This window comes from Dendrobates tinctorius, unplaced genomic scaffold, assembly GCF_039654945.1.
Source record: "Dendrobates tinctorius isolate UK_male_01 unplaced genomic scaffold, ASM3965494v1 ptg000019l, whole genome shotgun sequence".
In the NCBI taxonomy this organism is placed as follows: domain Eukaryota; kingdom Metazoa; phylum Chordata; class Amphibia; order Anura; family Dendrobatidae; genus Dendrobates; species Dendrobates tinctorius.
In genome coordinates this window covers 61982651-62001414 of record NW_027361687.1, presented here as the reverse complement: position 1 = coordinate 62001414, position 18764 = coordinate 61982651, and the positions used below count along the sequence as shown (strand labels likewise).

At 45.6% G+C, this 18764-nt stretch overlaps 1 protein-coding gene across 1 annotated transcript in view; it reads right to left on the bottom strand.

Moving 5' to 3' along the window:
• The window catches only part of KIRREL1 (kirre like nephrin family adhesion molecule 1), a 349133-nt gene that overhangs the window by 11487 nt on the left and 318882 nt on the right, over positions 1 to 18764 (bottom strand). Inside the window, exons 7-12 of the mRNA XM_073567114.1 lie at positions 13059 to 13207; positions 10013 to 10140; positions 9192 to 9318; positions 8020 to 8120; positions 1600 to 1798; positions 1080 to 1187 (exon numbers count right to left, since the gene is read on the bottom strand). Coding sequence (XP_073423215.1) covers positions 1080 to 1187; positions 1600 to 1798; positions 8020 to 8120; positions 9192 to 9318; positions 10013 to 10140; positions 13059 to 13207 — 812 coding nt within the window. The remainder of the gene's footprint in view (positions 1 to 1079; positions 1188 to 1599; positions 1799 to 8019; positions 8121 to 9191; positions 9319 to 10012; positions 10141 to 13058; positions 13208 to 18764) is intronic.

The following is an 18764-nucleotide window of genomic DNA, read 5'->3' as shown; positions in this document are numbered from 1 at the left end:
TCAATTGTTCCATACGAGCATACGTTATACCAAAATAGGGGATGCCCGGGTAAGTTTGGAAAGATCTGGGAGAGGTGGAATTCCTCTCACCTTACTTTGCAAGACTGATCATCACATGTGACATAATATGGTATGGGAAACTAGGCTGCGGAAATAGTGGGTATTAGTTGACGTAGTGGTAGTTGTAGTTTAGGAGTTTTAGCTAGTTGTTACTGTTGCATGACATGACAAGGCTTGTGAAATCAGAATAATATACACATGGGGAAATATATAAACAGTCATTTTCTTTTGCATATGCTTAGACAGAAATGTAGACATTACCTTGTTCATTTATAAGAGTGTGCAATATCTTTGTATTATATTTTATTATAGACGGAGGCATGTATGCTTGTAGAGTGCCTGTTATCATAAGTCATTGTGTATGTTGTGCATTCTTTGAACCCTGATGTTTAATAAATGAATTTAAAAAAAAAAAAAAAGTCCAATGTGTCCCGGTCACAGAATATTAACCTATCTCGGTACACCGGACTCTACAAACATCCTAGATATCACTGAGGAAAGTCGGGAGATCACCCAGGATTCACTAATGAGCTAACTTGATCTATGATAAAACTTTTGTTGGTATTTGCTCCGTGGTGATCTTGGCTTTCTCGTCTTGACATACTATCGTCAGTATTGGTCTAGTGTGAACCATGAGTAAGACCCTCTAGGTCGAAACGCGTTGGTTGGAGACCACCAGAGACCCCATCTGCCTGTATGTCCTTATCCACACTTTTTCTGTTCGATTTTAAGAATTTACAATAAATGATGTATTTTTAACTGAAGTCCAGCGCTGGAGATTCCATCCTTTATTATACTATCCTGCCAAGAACATCTCTGCAAGAACCTACATAGTATTTTAGCCGAATCTCAGTATTCACACATTGGGCTGTCTCTTTTCGCACGAGAAGCCCAAGCAACTGTGCAGTCTGTGGATACATCACTTATCACAAACTATAGCAAGGCCTCTTAATTGGCTCCGCTGGGAAAGCCTCAAGCTCCTCATACATTTGTCAGAAGACTTTAACGTTGGTACTCACTGCCTTTGCGACGTCGGTAGAGGAAGAAAATGAAGAAGACAAAGAAGATAATGACCAGAATCCCAGCTCCGATGGTTGCTCCGGCAATGATTCCTACCGATACCACTTCTGGAAAAAAAAGGAAACAGTTTCAAAGACAATGATTTACTCAACAGTTCTTTTGGAATTTTTGAAAAATCTTGTGTAGTACGTGTTTAGCTAAGAGCCAGGAATAATTACGGTAAGGACTGAGCAAGGAGTCAACTTAAAGACATAGTCATTGGCTTAGACATGTAAATGGCTTGGGCAAAACAAAGATGCTTTTCGAGAAAAATTTAAACACAGGTAACCAATTTTTTGATGTGACCAACTATGAGTGAAGGAAAGCGAATTTAGTGCTCCAGTCAAACAAAATCCCACATCCTGGCATCTACACCCACAAAGAAATAGTGATGAGTGTACGCAATGGTCCAAACATGGAAAGAAAATGCTTCTCGGAGTGAAGATGATCATTGGAAATAGTAGGGCTACACATCCATACCTTTCTCAATAAGTTTGATGATGGCCGTTCTTGATCCGAAGGTGTTCGATGCTGTGCAGTTATAGCTGGTCTGAAAATCGGACTCCATGATGCCGGTGATGGTGAGGATGGATCGTACGCCATTTTCTGTTTTAGTCCGTTCCACGGTGTATCTATCCATGGTTCCAATTTCTAGATATCTCTCCTTCCATGCCCAGGCCTAAAGTTTGCAAGAAGATAATCATCAGAACAAAAAATATATAGAACCGTTGTGTAGTAAATGCAAAATGGCAACTTCCTATAAAACTAATTAGCCACCATTTAATTCATAGGGAATCTGCAAAAGTTACAAGAAACCAAAACCCTGTTGAAAATGGCTCCTATCGCTGTACTATAATGCCCTTCTAAAATGTGTTTTTATCATACCTATCGGAGAGTGGTATTCCTGAATGATAATGCATGGACTGTACCACTCAAGTTTGGACAGAAACTCTATCAAAGCTAATGATGATGACTGCACAGTGCCATATCACAAACTTTTAACGTACATATGTTATTCTACTTGCGTGTTGTAAATAAATTAGTAAAAATCCATTCTATGTGCCTTGATTGACGTCTCCTACGTCATGCACATCGTGCTGTCTACCTGGCGTATATCTTAATGCCTCAATGACTCCATTTTTCCAAATGGGGCAGCATGAAATATGCATACTCTGGAACTTAGGAGAGCGTAAAAGTGGGAGATGTAAAGTATAATGTGAACGGAAAGGGAACTAGATTTTTTTCCAGTTGTCCAGGACCACCCATCAGATCAACTGGCAGCGATTTACATACGATGTGGGAGAAGAATAAAGTCTTATCTTAGGTGAAGAAAAAATACAAAAAAGTGTGAACCATGGAAAGTGGCTTTTTATGTGATTTTTGTTTTTGTAATACTTATTTTTTACATTTTTTTTTAAAAATTGAAACATATTTTGTAATATTTTGCTGTGAAGGTATTTCTTGTTCTGGAATCATCAGTGAGAACAGTCATTTATTAATAGTAATTTTTTCTTATTTCCGTACTGACTCGATGTTTGGCTACGGTGCTTTACTAATAATCCAATAACCACAGGGTAAATGGCCTCTCTAATAGAGCAGCCTTGGGAGATGCGGCAATTTCTCTCCAGAGCTTCGCAGATCTGTAATGGTTAACTGGAAAATCCAAATCACTGAAAAGCCTATAATGAATTCTCCTCAGTCGCTTCCTCTGCTAAACACTTCATTTTGTAAGCCGTGATAAAATGATTTCAGCCGCAGTGGATGCTGTTTGGAAAACGTGTCTCCCTCAGGACTTTATGGTGAGGCAGCTGTGAAGCCAGCACAAATTTGCACTTTAATTAATGCAAAAAGACATATATATCCGGAGAGGTGGGAGCGACCACCGCATTCATCTGCGCCAGGGCTCTTGCTTCTGAAGCCGTCATATATATGTATCCCCTATGGCTCTGTGACTGTTATATTTCCAAAAGACAAGAAAAAAACGGCATGAAGTACTGCAATGGTCAGATAGGTGGCACCACTGCTGAGGAGATGACTCTGGGTTACGGAGCGGCAGGGTCGTTGTCTCATCAGCAAGATGTGATTATTGGAATAATCATTCATCAGCCAAGCAAAGCCCATAAAAGAAATAATTGCCATATATCCCCTTTTCTCCAAGGGTGGTCGAAACTTTAATCATGTAGAGTTCAGACCTGGAATTGCAATACTGAGGTCTGCGGCTCCAAATTAATTCGGTGAAGAGTACATTATACCTGCTCGGCTCAAATATATTGCATTTCCGGACACTACTTAAGAAAATATACTTTTGACGGGGTGATAAGCCTACGCTTACCAGTTGCTTTAGATACATGTGTTCTGATACAGGGGTGGACATACCGCATGAGCAGCCGGTGCGACTGCACTGGGGCCCGGAGGAGAAGGGGTAATAATGAGGGCAATCGGGCCTGTTCATCCTCCTCCAGGGGGCCCGTGGCCAGATTGCCCTCATGTGCGGCGAGCAGGGAGAGATCCGTCGTGCTTCCTGCCCTCGCTTCCTGTCTCTCACACAGTCAGCAGCGCGGCTGGATGACATCATCATTCAGCGCCGCGGCTGTGCCAGAGAGAGGAAGCTTCCGGGGACGGTGATGCTGCGGGAGAGCATGCGCAGAGATGAGAGGTGCTGTGTGTGTTGCTGCGGGGGGATGTGCGGAGAGGTGAATGGTTCTGTGTGTGTAGGTGGAGGAGAGTGCAGTGATGGGGAGAAGGCAATGATTGCGGATGGTAGTGGAAAGGACAATGATGGTGGAAAGGGCAATAATAGAGGTGGTGGAAAGGACAATGATGGGGGTGGTGGGGGAGAAAGCAATGATGGAGGTGGTGGAATGGGCAATGATGAGATGGTTGGGAAAAGGCAATGATGGTGGTGGTGGAAAGGGCAATAATGGGTGTGGTGGGGGAAGAGGAAATGATGGAGGTGGTGGAATGGGCAATGATGGGGGTGGTAGTGGAAAGGAAAATGATGGAGGTGGTGGATGATGGAGGTGGTGGAATGGGCAATGATAGAGGTGGTGGAATGGGCAATGATGGGGTGGTGGGGGAGAAAGCAATGATGAAGGTGGTTAAGAGGGCAATGATTGGGGTGGGGAGAGGACAATAATGGAATGCGGGGGGGAGGAGGACAAAGAGGAATGTGGGGATTGGGATGGGAGGAAAAGGAATTTATAATGGATTTATGAACAAGGGGAGGTGGAAGAAGACGTTATTATCGCTTATTATGTCTAATACAGTCTCTTAGTATGTAGTGCATTCATTTATTATACATAGTACAGCCCCTTAGTGTATAGTGTACTTGCTTATTATATATACATAGCGCCATCCCTCAGTATATAGTGTAGTCACTTTTTATGATGCCGTCCCTTATTATATAGCTTCCTCTGCTGTTATGTACAGTGCTGTCTCTTACATAGTGTATTCTTGTTATTTTTGTTATTCACGGCGCCCTCTTTTATTACATAGTCCACTCTTGTTAGATATAAAATGACTGCTGATGGAGGAGCCGATGACCAGACTACCAGTCCATCACTTCCTCCATTAGAAAGGAAGCTTTCACATGCTCCATCAGCCATCATTGCATTATACAGCTAACAAGACAGGACAGTATGTAATACAAAACAGGGCTCTATATAATCCAATATGTAAGGGGCTGTACAGTACATAACAAGAGAGGGCACTGTATAATAAGGGACGGCAATATACATAATAAAGGAGACTGCAATATATATACACATGTATGTGTGTGGCTATATATATATATATATATATATATATATATATATACATATATATACACATACATATATACACATATACACAGTGTATATATATATATATACAGTGGGGCAAAAAAGTATTTAGTCAGTCAGCAATAGTGCAAGTTCCACCACTTAAAAAGATGAGAGGCGTCTGTAATTTACATCATAGGTAGACCTCAACTATGGGAGACAAACTGAGAAAAAAAAATCCAGAAAATCACATTGTCTGTTTTTGTTTCATTTTATTTGCATATTATGGTGGAAAATAAGTATTTGGTCAGAAACAAAATTTCATCTCAATACTTTGTGATATATCCTTTGTTGGCAATGACAGAGGTCAAACGTTTTCTGTAAGTCTTCACAAGGTTGCCACACACTGTTGTTGGTATGTTGGCCCATTCCTCCATGCAGATCTCCTCTAGAGCAGTGATGTTTTTGGCTTTTCGCTTGGCAACACGGACTTTCAACTCCCTCCAAAGGTTTTCTATAGGGTTGAGATCTGGAGACTGGCTAGGCCACTCCAGGACCTTGAAATGCTTCTTACGAAGCCACTCCTTCGTTGCCCTGGCGGTGTGCTTTGGATCATTGTCATGTTGAAAGACCCAGCCACGTTTCATCTTCAATGCCCTTGCTGATGGAAGGAGGTTTGCACTCAAAATCTCACGATACATGGCCCCATTCATTCTTTCATGTACCCGGATCAGTCGTCCTGGCCCCTTTGCAGAGAAACAGCCCCAAAGCATGATGTTTCCAACACCATGCTTTACAGTAGGTATGGTGTTTGATGGATGCAACTCAGTATTCTTTTTCCTCCAAACACGACAAGTTGTGTTTCTACCAAACAGTTCCAGTTTGGTTTCATCAGACCATAGGACATTCTCCCAAAACTCCTCTGGATCATCCAAATGCTCTCTAGCAAACTTCAGACGGGCCCGGACATGTACAGGCTTAAGCAGTGGGACACGTCTGGCACTGCAGGATCTGAGTCCATGGTGGCGTAGTGTGTTACTTATGGTAGGACTTGTTACATTGGTCCCAGCTCTCTGCAGTTCATTCACTAGGTCCCCCCGCGTGGTTCTGGGATTTTTGCTCACCGTTCTTGTGATCATTCTGACCCCACGGGGTGGGATTTTGCGTGGAGCACCAGATCGAGGGAGATTATCAGTGGTCTTGTATGTCTTCCATTTTCTAATTATTGCTCCCACAGTTGATTTCTTCACTCCAAGCTGGTTGGCTATTGCAGATTCAGTCTTCCCAGCCTGGTGCAGGGCTACAATTTTGTTTCTGGTGTCCTTTGACAGCTCTTTGGTCTTCACCATAGTGGAGTTTGGAGTCAGACTGTTTGAGGGTGTGCACAGGTGTCTTTTTATACTGATAACAAGTTTAAACAGGTGCCATTACTACAGGTAATGAGTGGAGGAAAGAGGAGACTCTTAAAGAAGAAGTTACAGGTCTGTGAGAGCCAGAAATCTTGATTGCTTGTTTCTGACCAAATACTTATTTTCCACCATAATATGCAAATAAAATGAAAAAAAAACAGACAATGTGATTTTCTGGATTTTTTTTTCTCAGTTTGTCTCCCATAGTTGAGGTCTACCTATGATGTAAATTACAGACGCCTCTCATCTTTTTAAGTGGTGGAACTTGCACTATTGCTGACTGACTAAATACTTTTTTGCCCCACTGTATATATATATATATGTATATATTATGTATATATATAATGTATATGTAGCTTTGTCGCCATAGATGAAGAGGGGCCCAGACATATTTATTGCACAGGGGTCCCAAGCTGTCAGTGTCTGCCCCTGGATATAAAGATCCGCCTCAATCCCAACAGGGCATTAGTCTACATCGATACAAGTAAGGATGATGTCAAAGCGTATGCAAAACCTGTCAAATGGCCCGCGTGCTTCTGATAAAATACTCACACTATGATTTCAAGATAGAGGATCAGCTAAAAAAAGCATGTCCTCTACTGATCTTAATTAATCTCTTATGATATATAATACAGCTGTCTCTGCACCCCAAAAAATTATACCAACACATATCTATGCAATCTAAAAGTATTTCTTCATTTGCTACTTTATAGAGTTAGCCAATCATAGAAAGATCTCCCTCAATCCCGCCAGGACATCTGTCAGCTAAAGGTGCATACATGTCAATGTAGACTGCAGATGACACATGTACTGAAATCCCGATCAAAAGGCAGAATGTTTCTGATAAAACACTCAGATTGTGCTTTCCTATACAGAGGGCCAGCACAGAAAAAAACAGCAAAAACTTACAAGTGAAACATGCTCAAGTGACTTTGACATCTATTTCGATATACAGTATTGTACAGCTGTCCAAGAACACATCCTACAAGAACACGACTGACATGTCTCCCGACAATCTAAAAGCATTTATTCCTTTAATACCCGAAAAATTATTTATTTGTAAGTCAGGAATAGAAATATCTCCCTCAATCACACCAGGACATTTGTCCGCTAAACATACGAGGGAACATGGAATGAATTTGTACTTACATTTACTTACAATGCAGAGAGAATGCAGAGTCCTTCATCCAGAGACATGGACTAGCCACCATGATACATCTCTTATGATATATAATACAGGTGTCCTGGGGGTAACCGTACTCTCAGTAATCTCTAAAGCTAAGCCACTGACACTTCTTCAAACAATCTAAATAGTAAGATTCTTTCAACTGCTAACTTAGAGTCTCTATGCAGTTAGCCATTAAATGAAAGATCTCCTCAATCCCACCAGGACATATGTAACTACAAATAGTAAGTCAAACATGGAAAGGCGGAAAGAAGATGATAAAGACATACATCGCGTCCAGGTGGTAGAGTGCTTCTGATGCTCAGACCAATACAATAACAAAGGCATTCACCATACAATATACAGTACAGCTGTCCTAGGAGTCAGTCCATCCATTACACCCCCACGATGACATCACTGACACATATCCACGCAATCTAAAAGAGAAATCTGTTCTAGGCCGCCATAGATAGAAAGATGACCCTCATCCCACCAGGACGAATGTCAGCAATTGTGGTATGTATGGAAACAAAAGGAATGATGATGTCAAAAACATTGTACTCACAATCCGGTCAGGAGGTGGAGTGCTTCCGATAAAGCACTCTACTTTCCCCACTCCGCCTCGCACTGCATATTGTACGCCTTCGCTGGTGATCATCGGAGGACCTTGGAAGGATGGATATGTGCTGATGTTACTGTCAGTGGTCGCTGGACTTCCACATTAATTTCACATGGACACTTTCTTCCTCAATGCATATTTTAACTAAAACTTTCATTAGATTTGGGGACAATCTGGGCCCCTTTAAGGCCGTCCTCAGGCGGACAGGCAGGTCTTTGTGAGACGGATTAGGGCGACATTCCTGCCCATTATCTCAACAGGGGGAATGAATGCAATCCTGCCGAATTTGCTACCACATTAAGCATAATATGCACTATTTGTTTTATATCTTTCTTTGTTTTATCGTCCAATCTGCTGATTTTATCTCCGCGTATAATTTGCTTGTGCCAGTTTTAAGGATGTGGGTATTACTCGGATGGATGCCGCATGTCCCGTAAGTTGCCGGTTTCGTTCCTCGCGTCAATAGTTCTCATGAAGGGTCAGTCTGGGAGGCCTCGGGCTGCACTGTCAGAGACCATTTTGGTGACATTTCTGTAGGATTAATGGCTTCTCTCATCATCGGCTCACAATAGACGTACTAAACTAATGATGACACTCTGCTGGTTGGACTGTAAATTTAGGCCTCAAAAAGGAGAATCTGCCCTAAAGTGTTAAAAAATTGCCTACATAATCATGCAGAAATTTGGGGCTTAAGAACTGCTTAAGAGGTGACCTTGCCTTTATTTTTTCTTCAATAATTTATTCCGTTTTTTTACTATTTTCCTCCAAGTACTGTGAATAGTATTTGTTTTTTGTTCTATTTACAACATGTATTGCAATCTACAAAATATATCATTTTTTTTGTTCTATAAAAAAGAATTCTATGGGTTCTAAAAAATTATATTATTAGCAGTTCTAGCATTAAAGGGGTTCTCCGTGGTGTGGCGTGAGCAGTTTGAAGGCTACACATCACTCAACATTTTGTCAATTTGGTCTCAAAATGAGCATTTTAAGTAATCTAAGGCTGGTTGCTATTGACAAATTGCCCGGCAACACCATTTCAAAGACTGTAACCGTTAGGCAGTGTATCCATAGCAGCCATTTTTTTTCACGTAATTCAACTTGGTAAAGACACTCACCATTGACGAACAACGTGACCTCCCTTTCTCCCACTCCGATACGGGGAACGATGGCTTTGCAGACGTACTGCCCTGCGTCTTCCTGGCTCACAGACTTCAGAAATAGTTGGTTACTGTTGCTTAAGACCTGAAAACATGAGATCAAGACTGTCTGTGCAATCTTTTCTAGAATCTTGATGATCGTTGGAGGCCTGACTCTGGACACCGAGCACTGCGCCATACTTTTCGTATAGGCTGTGGCTGGTATTGCAGCTAAAAACAACCCTAAAAGGTCTCATACATTAAGGCTCACTGCACATTGCTTATGAGCTGTACATCAGGAAATACTGTAAAACCAAGTCCATAAAAAGGCTTAAAGGGGGAGCTGTCAATTGCCATAAATATGTAATTTTTGTACCTGATGTAAAAGCCGCTGTCCCCTGAAGCCGGCGTTGATGTTCTTTTGTTCCTGCGCCTCTCCATTTTTGAAATATGGCCCCTTCTTCCCATCATATAAATCTAGTCTTGTAAGTAAAGTGGGTGTGGTCGCCAACTGTGGGTGTCTTGCTCATGACCACGCCCACTTCAGACTAGATTAATATTTACAGCAAAAGGAGCCATATCTCAAGAACAGAGAGGCACAGGGACAAAAGAAAAACAGGATCAGATTCAGGCGGAAAGTGGCATTACAGGAGATAAAAAATAACATACGTATGGGAAGTGACAAGTCCCTTTTAAGCCTTTTTGTGTAATTGGTCAACACAGGTATCTCTTTGAAATACGCTATATGGAGGATTTTTTTATGGACTACTTCACAGCCTAAAAGACTAAGGCCTACTCACCATATTTGAGCCTTTCTTGGTCCACGTTAAAGTAAGTGGAGGATTTCCCGTCCAGATACAGGTCAGGGTTACATCAGAGCCCATGTCCGTTATTGCAGGCTTGGGCTCGACAACGATTCTGGGGGCAACTGTCGAGAGAAGCATTCACATCATTAGTGGGGAGTCCCTAGGCGTTCCCATGAAGTGAAAAACTCGCTCAGGCAATCTCTTAAAATAGAACTCCCCGTCCTATGTCAGGGGTATTGAGCATTACTTATTCATGCCCATCCAGAGTACCAAAGCGAGAGAACATTATAAATCAAAAGCTTATCACCAGAGAGATGGATTCCCTCAACGTCTTCAAAAGAATAAGGAATGCGTTTTCTAATTTTTCAGGATTGTGACTTTTTTTTCTTTAGTCACTTCTCTAAAAAAAGTCTTATTTCCTCTTTAAGGAGCAGTTTTTAATTTTCAGAATGACAAAGTGACCTCCAGCCACATCTCATGGTCTAGCAGACAAAATTGTGGATTTGGTAGGGAAGACTAATAAAGGGTTGTTGACACAGAACAACGAAACCAGGAGCTAATTGGAAGCTTATGGACCATCTAAGCGGTCCATAAAAAAAATAAAGGAAATTATTTTCCCTGCCCAATTTTCTAGGCGGGGGCGGGAACCACTGAAACAGCAGCCTGTGCTTAATAGGAACATTAATAACTCCGTAGGGATCAGCAACAGGAACTACTTCCCACAACAATGAGCTGGTCCAATGCTGGAACCTTTGGGAAACAGTCCCCAAGAAAAATGAAGAAAATTTGTTTGGCCTGCCCCATTTTCTAAGCAGGGGCGGGAACCATTGGATCAGAAGGCTGTGCTTATTGGGCGGTTTCTATTCCCTGTCAGGACTAAAGAGTGGCCTTCATCACAAAATTGACTGTTAAGCCTTAAAGTGGACGTAGAACAGCCACAGCGTTCAGGGACTAGTTCCCCCAATAATGAGCTAGTCCACTGCTGGGAAATATAGTAAAGGGAGCCCGCCCAATTATCTAAGTGGGGGCGGAAAGGAGCTTAACCCCTTAACGACTGTGGGATTTTCCATTTTTAAGTTTCCGTATTTTGCTCCACTTCTTCCCAGAGCCATAACTATTTCAATTTTTGGTCAATATAGCAGACGAAATCAGCTGACATGAGCCAGAAAAACATGCTGGCTCAGTGTTTGGAGCCCTCATGGAGTGCGAGGACACGATCTTTGATATATAAACAGGTCAAAGCAAAGTTCCTTAAGGGGATAATAGATGTTAAACAACCACAGTGTTCAGGGACTAGTGCCCAATAACAATTAGCTGGGTCCACTGCTGGGACCATTGATGACTAAGTGGCCATAAAAAAAAGAAAAGATATTGTTTGCCGTGCCCAATTTTTGATAGACAAGTCACTTAACACTTGGGGCGTACAAGGACAATGTCCTTCATGTCAGTTCAATACGCAAAAAATGCTTCTTTGAGAGGGAAATAAATAAGCTCAAGAGACTCATCAAAATAAAAGGTGATGATTGTCATGCAAATAAGGAGTGCTCACTCTGATTGATTAAAGACATCAGGTGATTGACGTATAAAGACTGCAGAAAGCAAAATGATGTGTGACATGCTGCTGACACTGACAGGCATGTTTGTCAGAGGGAACTAGAATGCATGCATGTATATCAATGTGTAAGGAGGTGGCGGGGACCCTCGTGCGCCTTCTCTCTCCTGGACACTGTTACATGCGGCACCTCATTGTTAATGTGTGCTTTCTTAATGTTATTGTCATGTACTGTTATGTAAAGTATTGTGCTTTTAGATTAGGGATAGATTAGGAAATAGTATAGGGGATTAGAGTTCAAGGGGGGCACCATAGAGATAGAAAAGATGTAAGAGTTAGTAAGGTATAGAATAAATGTAAGAGCTAGTAAGGTATAGAGCAGAGAGCATTGAGCAGGAAAATATAGGAAAGGCAGTTCCTGATTAGAGGCAGAAGCCTGGGTGGCCTGCCCAAGGGCAGGACGCATGCAGTAGACGTTGCAAGCCATGGGGATAAGTCTTCAGATGGCAGTAAGGGGCCTCAGGCTGAGAATAGTGTAGACTTGCACCAGCTCAACGGAGTCATCCTCAGGAAGAATTTGGGGTCTAAGTTCAGGATATTCGGCTCTGTGTGAATTGCGATGCCAAAGTGATAAGTACCCATGTTATTAGTAAAGCTGAACTGTTAGAAAACGACTATGACTCTGCAGTGTTTAATGGAACCTGGGAACATGAATCTGGAGTGACAGAGACTGATGACACTCCAGCAACTGAAGCGAGTACTCTGCTGCACGCACAGCACACACTACAGAAAGAACCTGTTGCTTTATATGTGAGGTGCCAGGGTGTGGGAACAGTAAAGCCAGTTGCCACGACTACCACCCTGGACACCCTACAGAGGCACAAAATATTAGCAGTCTACACAGGGGTAACTTAATGGGTTTTTCCTCATCTTCATAGACTGATTAAAAAAAAACCAAAAAAAAAACTAAGCACGTTTGCAATTTATTGCTTATAAAAATTTACAACCGTTCTTGAGATATTAACAATTTTCTTTTGTTTACAGCTCGTTACCTAGGAGACCGACCACCAATGATATCTAGCTTGTAGGCACTGTGCTAGTCAGGATTGGGAAATAACAGTTTCTTCCAATGATGCTGGCCAACTTCAAAACTGTGCTTACAACCTCAATAGCAAAGAGCATGTAAGCGCTGAGTACGTCTTGCTGTCAGAGGTGGGTGGTCTCCATGGCAAAAAAATGAAGACAAAAGAAAAAAGTGTTGATATTTCAGGAACAGCTGAAAATTTTAATAAGCAGTAAATTGCAAAATTGTTTGTATTTACGAGTACTATCGGCAAATACCCACTGATGCAGATGGGAATAACCTCTTTAAGCTCTTGGGCTGCAAGACTGGTGTCTTCTCATGTGACTCCAGGGAGTCTATAGCAGATTAAACATCAAAAATATCCTAGGGCATGCTGGAATGTGTAGTTCTCCAGCTTCACTCACACTGTACGTCCACCAGAGTGCTGACGTTCGTGCTTCCAACCTCATTGTGCACTTCACAGGAGACAGGCTCAGTGAAAAAGGTGTAATCCACTTGCGTCTCATATGAGCTGTCCCTGGCCGCTTCGATGATCACGCCACCTTTGGCCCACCTAAAAATCGGAAAAAAAAAATCATTGTTATAAGAAGACTGGCAATGCATTGTGGGTGGCTGGCTGCCCCCCAAGGTATAGCTAGGCGTCATGTGAGCCGCGGCACAAGTCCTCTCCCCCCTCTCCACTCTACTTATGGCCTGCGCTACATGAATGAGGAGGATAACAGGCGCTCTTGAAGGCAGCGATAAATAAAACATTAATACACCCGTTCGGTTTAAATATGCATGATAGTAAAACAGAAGCAGTTGGCAGTAAACAGGATCGTAAAATAAAAAGGCATTAAATTCCTCAGATAAGGTGTTTAATGGACATGTAGGGCTCCTCCGCTACACTCGCCGCTGTGAACTTGATGGAGGATTGACGACCCAGGCAGCTCTGAAGCGCATAGGGAGGTTAGAGGGACCGTCCCCCATGAAATAATAGAGCATCTCTAGTAAATACAACTATCACCGTCTATGGGAGTGGTGGATACACTCCTACAGAATGTGAATGGAGCCGTAGTGCGCATGTGTAACCACCTCTCCTATAGACGGTGACTGGGGCGGCAGTGAGTGTGTGTGACCACCTCTCCTATAGACGGTGACTGGGGCGGCAGTGAGTGTGTGTGACCACCTCTCCTATAGACGGTGTCTGGAGTGGTAGTGAGTGTGTGTGACCACCTCTCCTATAGACGGTGTCTGGAGTGGTAGTGAGCGTATGTGACCACCTCTCCTATAGACGGTGACTGGAGCAGTAGTGAGTGTGTGTGACCACCTCTCCTATAGACGGTGACTGGAGCGGTAGTAAGTGTGTGTGTCCACCTCTCCTATAGACGGTGACTGGGGCGGCAGTGAGTGTGTGTGACCACCTCTCCTATAGACGGTGACTGGGGCGGCAGTGAGTGTGTGTGACCACCTCTCCTATAGACGGTGACTGGGGCGGCAGTGAGTGTGTGTGACCACCTCTCCTATAGACGGTGACTGGGGCGGCAGTGAGTGTGTGTGACCACCTCTCCTATAGACGGTGACTATAGTGGTAGTGAGTGTGTGTGACCACCTCTCCTATAGACGGTGACTGGAGCAGTAGTGAGTATGTGTGACCACCTTTCCTATAGATGGTGACTGGGGCGGCAGTGAGTGTGTGTGACCACCTCTCCTATAGACGGTGTCTGGAGCGGTAGTAAGTGTGTGTGACCACCTCTCCTATAGACGGTGTCTGGAGTGGTAGTGAGTGTGTGTGACCACCTCTCCTATAGACGGTGACTGGAGCGGTGGTGATCGTGTGTGACCACCTCTCCTATAGACGGTGACTGGAGTGGTAGTGAGTGTGTGTGACCACCTCTCCTATAGACGGTGACTGGGGCGGCAGTGAGTGTGTGTGACCACCTCTCCTATAGACGGTGACTGGGGCGGCAGTGAGTGTGTGTGACCACCTCTCCTATAGACGGTGACTATAGTGGTAGTGAGTGTGTGTGACCACCTCTCCTATAGACGGTGACTGGAGCAGTAGTGAGTGTGTGTGACCACCTCTCCTATAGACGGTGACTGGAGCAGTAGTGAGTGTGTGTGACCACCTCTCCTATAGACGGTGTCTGGAGCGGTAGTAAGTGTGTGTGACCACCTCTCCTATAGACGGTGTCTGGAGTGGTAGTGAGTGTGTGTGACCACCTCTCCTATAGACGGTGACTGGAGCAGTAGTGAGTGTGTGTGACCACCTTTCCTATAGATGGTGACTGGGGCGGCAGTGAGTGTGTGTGACCACCTCTCCTATAGACGGTGTCTGGAGCGGTAGTAAGTGTGTGTGACCACCTCTCCTATAGACGGTGTCTGGAGTGGTAGTGAGTGTGTGTGACCACCTCTCCTGTAGACGGTGACTGGAGCGGTGGTGATCGTGTGTGACCACCTCTCCTATAGATGGTGACTGGAGCAGTACTGGGTGTGTGTGACCACCTCTCCTATAGACGGTGACTGGAGCGGTAGTAAGTGTGTGTGACCACCTCTCCTATAGATGGTGACTGGAGCGGTAGTGAGTGTGTGTGACCACCTCTCCTATAGACGGTGACTGGAGCGGTAGTGAGTGTGTGTGACCACCTCTCCTATAGACGGTGTCTGGAGTGGTAGTGAGTGTGTGTGACCACCTCTCCTAAAGACGGTGACTAGAGCGGTGGTGATTGTGTGTGACCACCTCTCCTATAGACGGTGACTGGAGCGGTAGTGAGTGTGTGACCACCTCTCCTATAGACGGTGACTGGGGCGGCAGTGAGTGTGTGTGACCACCTCTCCTATAGACGGTGACTGGGGCGGCAGTGAGTGTGTGTGACCACCTCTCCTATAGATGGTGACTATAGTGGTAGTGAGTGTGTGTGACCACCTCTCCTATAGACGGTGACTGGAGCAGTAGTGAGTGTGTGTGACCACCTCTCCTATAGACGGTGACTGGGGCGGCAGTGAGTGTGTGTGACCACCTCTCCTATAGACGGTGACTGGGGCGGCAGTGAGAGTGTGTGATCACCTCTCCTATAGACGATGACTGGAGCGGTAGTAAGTGTGTGTGACCACCTCTCCTATAGACGGTGACTGGGGTGGCAGTGAGTGTGTGTGACCACCTCTCCTATAGACGGTGACTGGGGCGGCAGTGAGTGTGTGTGACCACCTCTCCTATAGACGGTGACTATAGTGGTAGTGAGTGTGTGTGACCACCTCTCCTATAGACGGTGACTGGAGCAGTAGTGAGTATGTGTGACCACCTTTCCTATAGATGGTGACTGGGGCGGCAGTGAGTGTGTGTGACCACCTCTCCTATAGACGGTGTCTGGAGCAGTAGTAAGTGTGTGTGACCACCTCTCCTATAGACGGTGTCTGGAGTGGTAGTGAGTGTGTGTGACCACCTCTCCTATAGACGGTGACTGGGGCGGCAGTGAGTGTGTGTGACCACCTCTCCTATAGATGGTGACTATAGCGGTAGTGAGTGTGTGTGACCACCTCTCCTATAGACGGTGACAGGAGCAGTAGTGAGTGTGTGTGACCACCTCTCCTATAGACGGTGACTGGGGCGGCAGTGAGTGTGTGTGACCACCTCTCCTATAGACGGTGACTGGGGCGGCAGTGAGTGTGTGTGACCACCTCTCCTATAGACGGTGACTGGGGCGGCAGTGAGTGTGTGTGACCACCTCTCCAATAGACGGTGACTGGAGCGGTAGTAAGTGTGTGTGACCACCTCTCCTATAGACGGTGACTGGGGTGGCAGTGAGTGTGTGTGACCACCTCTCCTATAGACGGTGACTGGGGCGGCAGTGAGTGTGTGTGACCACCTCTCCTATAGATGGTGACTATAGCGGTAGTGAGTGTGTGTGACCACCTCTCCTATAGACGGTGACAGGAGCAGTAGTGAGTGTGTGTGACCACCTCTCCTATAGACGGTGACTGGGGCGGCAGTGAGTGTGTGTGACCACCTCTCCTATAGACGGTGACTGGGGCGGCAGTGAGTGTGTGTGACCACCTCTCCTATAGACGGTGACTGGGGCGGCAGTGAGTGTGTGTGACCACCTCTCCAATAGACGGTGACTGGAGCGGTAGTAAGTGTGTGTGACCACCTCTCCTATAGACGGTGACTGGGGCGGCAGTGAGTGTGTGTGACCACCTCTCCTATAGACGGTGACTGGGGCGGCAGTGAGTGTGTGTGACCACCTCTCCTATAGACGGTGACTATAGTGGTAGTGAGTGTGTGTGACCACCTCTCCTATAGACGGTGACTGGAGCAGTAGTGAGTATGTGTGACCACCTTTCCAATAGATGGTGACTGGGGCGGCAGTGAGTGTGTGTGACCACCTCTCCTGTAGACGGTGACTGGAGCGGCAGTGAGTGTGTGTGACCACCTCTTCTATAGACGGTGACTGGAGCGGTAGTGAGTGTGTGTGACCACCTCTCCTATAGACGGTGACTGGGGCGGCAGTGAGTGTGTGTGACCACCTCTTCTATAGACGGTGACTGGGGCGGCAGTGAGTGTGTGTGACCACCTCTCCTATAGACGGTGACTGGAGCGGTAGTAAGTGTGTGTGACCACCTCTCCTATAGACGGTGACTGGGGCGGCAGTGAGAGTGTGTGACCACCTCTCCTATAGACGGTGACTGGGGCGGCAGTGAGTGTGTGTGACCACCTCTCCTATAGACGGTGACTGGGGCGGCAGTGAGTGTGTGTGACCACCTCTCCTATAGACGGTGACTGGAGCAGTAGTGAGTATGTGTGACCACCTTTCCTATAGATGGTGACTGGGGCGGCAGTGAGTGTGTGTGACCACCTCTCCTATAGACGGTGACTGGAGCGGTGGTGATCGTGTGTGACCACCTCTCCTATAGACGGTGACTGGAGCGGTAGTGAGTGTGTGTGACCACCTCTCCTATAGACGGTGACTGGAGCGGTAGTAAGTGTGTGTGACCACCTCTCCTATAGACGGTGACTGGGGCGGCAGTGAGTGTGTGTGACCACCTCTCCTATAGATGGTGACTGGGGCGGCAGTGAGTGTGTGTGACCACCTCTCCTGTAGACGGTGACTATAGTGGTAGTGAGTGTGTGTGACCACCTCTCCTATAGACGGTGACTGGAGCAGTAGTGAATGTGTGTGACCACCTTTCCTATAGATGGTGACTGGGGCGGCAGTGAGTGTGTGTGACCACCTCTCCTATAGACGGTGTCTGGAGTGGTAGTGAGTGTGTGTGACCACCTCTCCTATAGACGGTGACTGGAGTGGTGGTGATCGTGTGTGACCACCTCTCCTATAGACGGTGACTGGAGCAGTACTAGGTGTGTGTGACCACCTCTCCTATAGACGGTGACTGGAGCGGTAGTAAGTGTGTGTGACCACCTCTCCTATAGATGGTGACTGGAGCGGTAGTGAGTGTGTGTGACCACCTCTCCTATAGACGGTGACTGGAGCGGTAGTGAGTGTGTGTGACCACCTCTCCTATAGACGGTGACTGGAGCGGTAGTGAGTGTGTGTGACCACCTCTCCTATAGACGGTTACTAGAGCGGTATTAGGTGTATGTGACCACCTCTCCTGTAGACGGTGACTGGAGCGGTAGTGAGTTAGTGTGACCACCTCTCCTATAGACGGTGACTGGAGCGGTGGTGATCGTGCGTGACCACCTCTCCTATAGACGGTGACTGGAGCAGTACTGGGTGTGTGTGACCACCTCTCCTATAGACGGTGACTGGAGCAGTACTGTGTGTGTGTGACCACCTCTCCTATAGACGGTGACGGGGCGGTAGTGATCGTGTGTGACCACCTCTCCTATAGACGGTGACTGGAGTAGTACTGGGTGTGTGTGACCACCTCTCCTATAGACGGTGACTGGAGCAGTACTGTGTGTGTGTGACCACCTCTCCTATAGACGGTGACTGGAGCGGTAGTAAGTTAGTGTGACCACCTCTCCTATAGACGGTGACTGGGGCGGTAGTGAGTGTGTGTGACCACCTCTCCTATAGATGGTGACTGGAGCAGTACTGTGTGTGTGTGACCACCTCTCCTATAGACGGTGACTGGGGCGGTAGTGAGTATGTGTGACCACCTCTCCTATA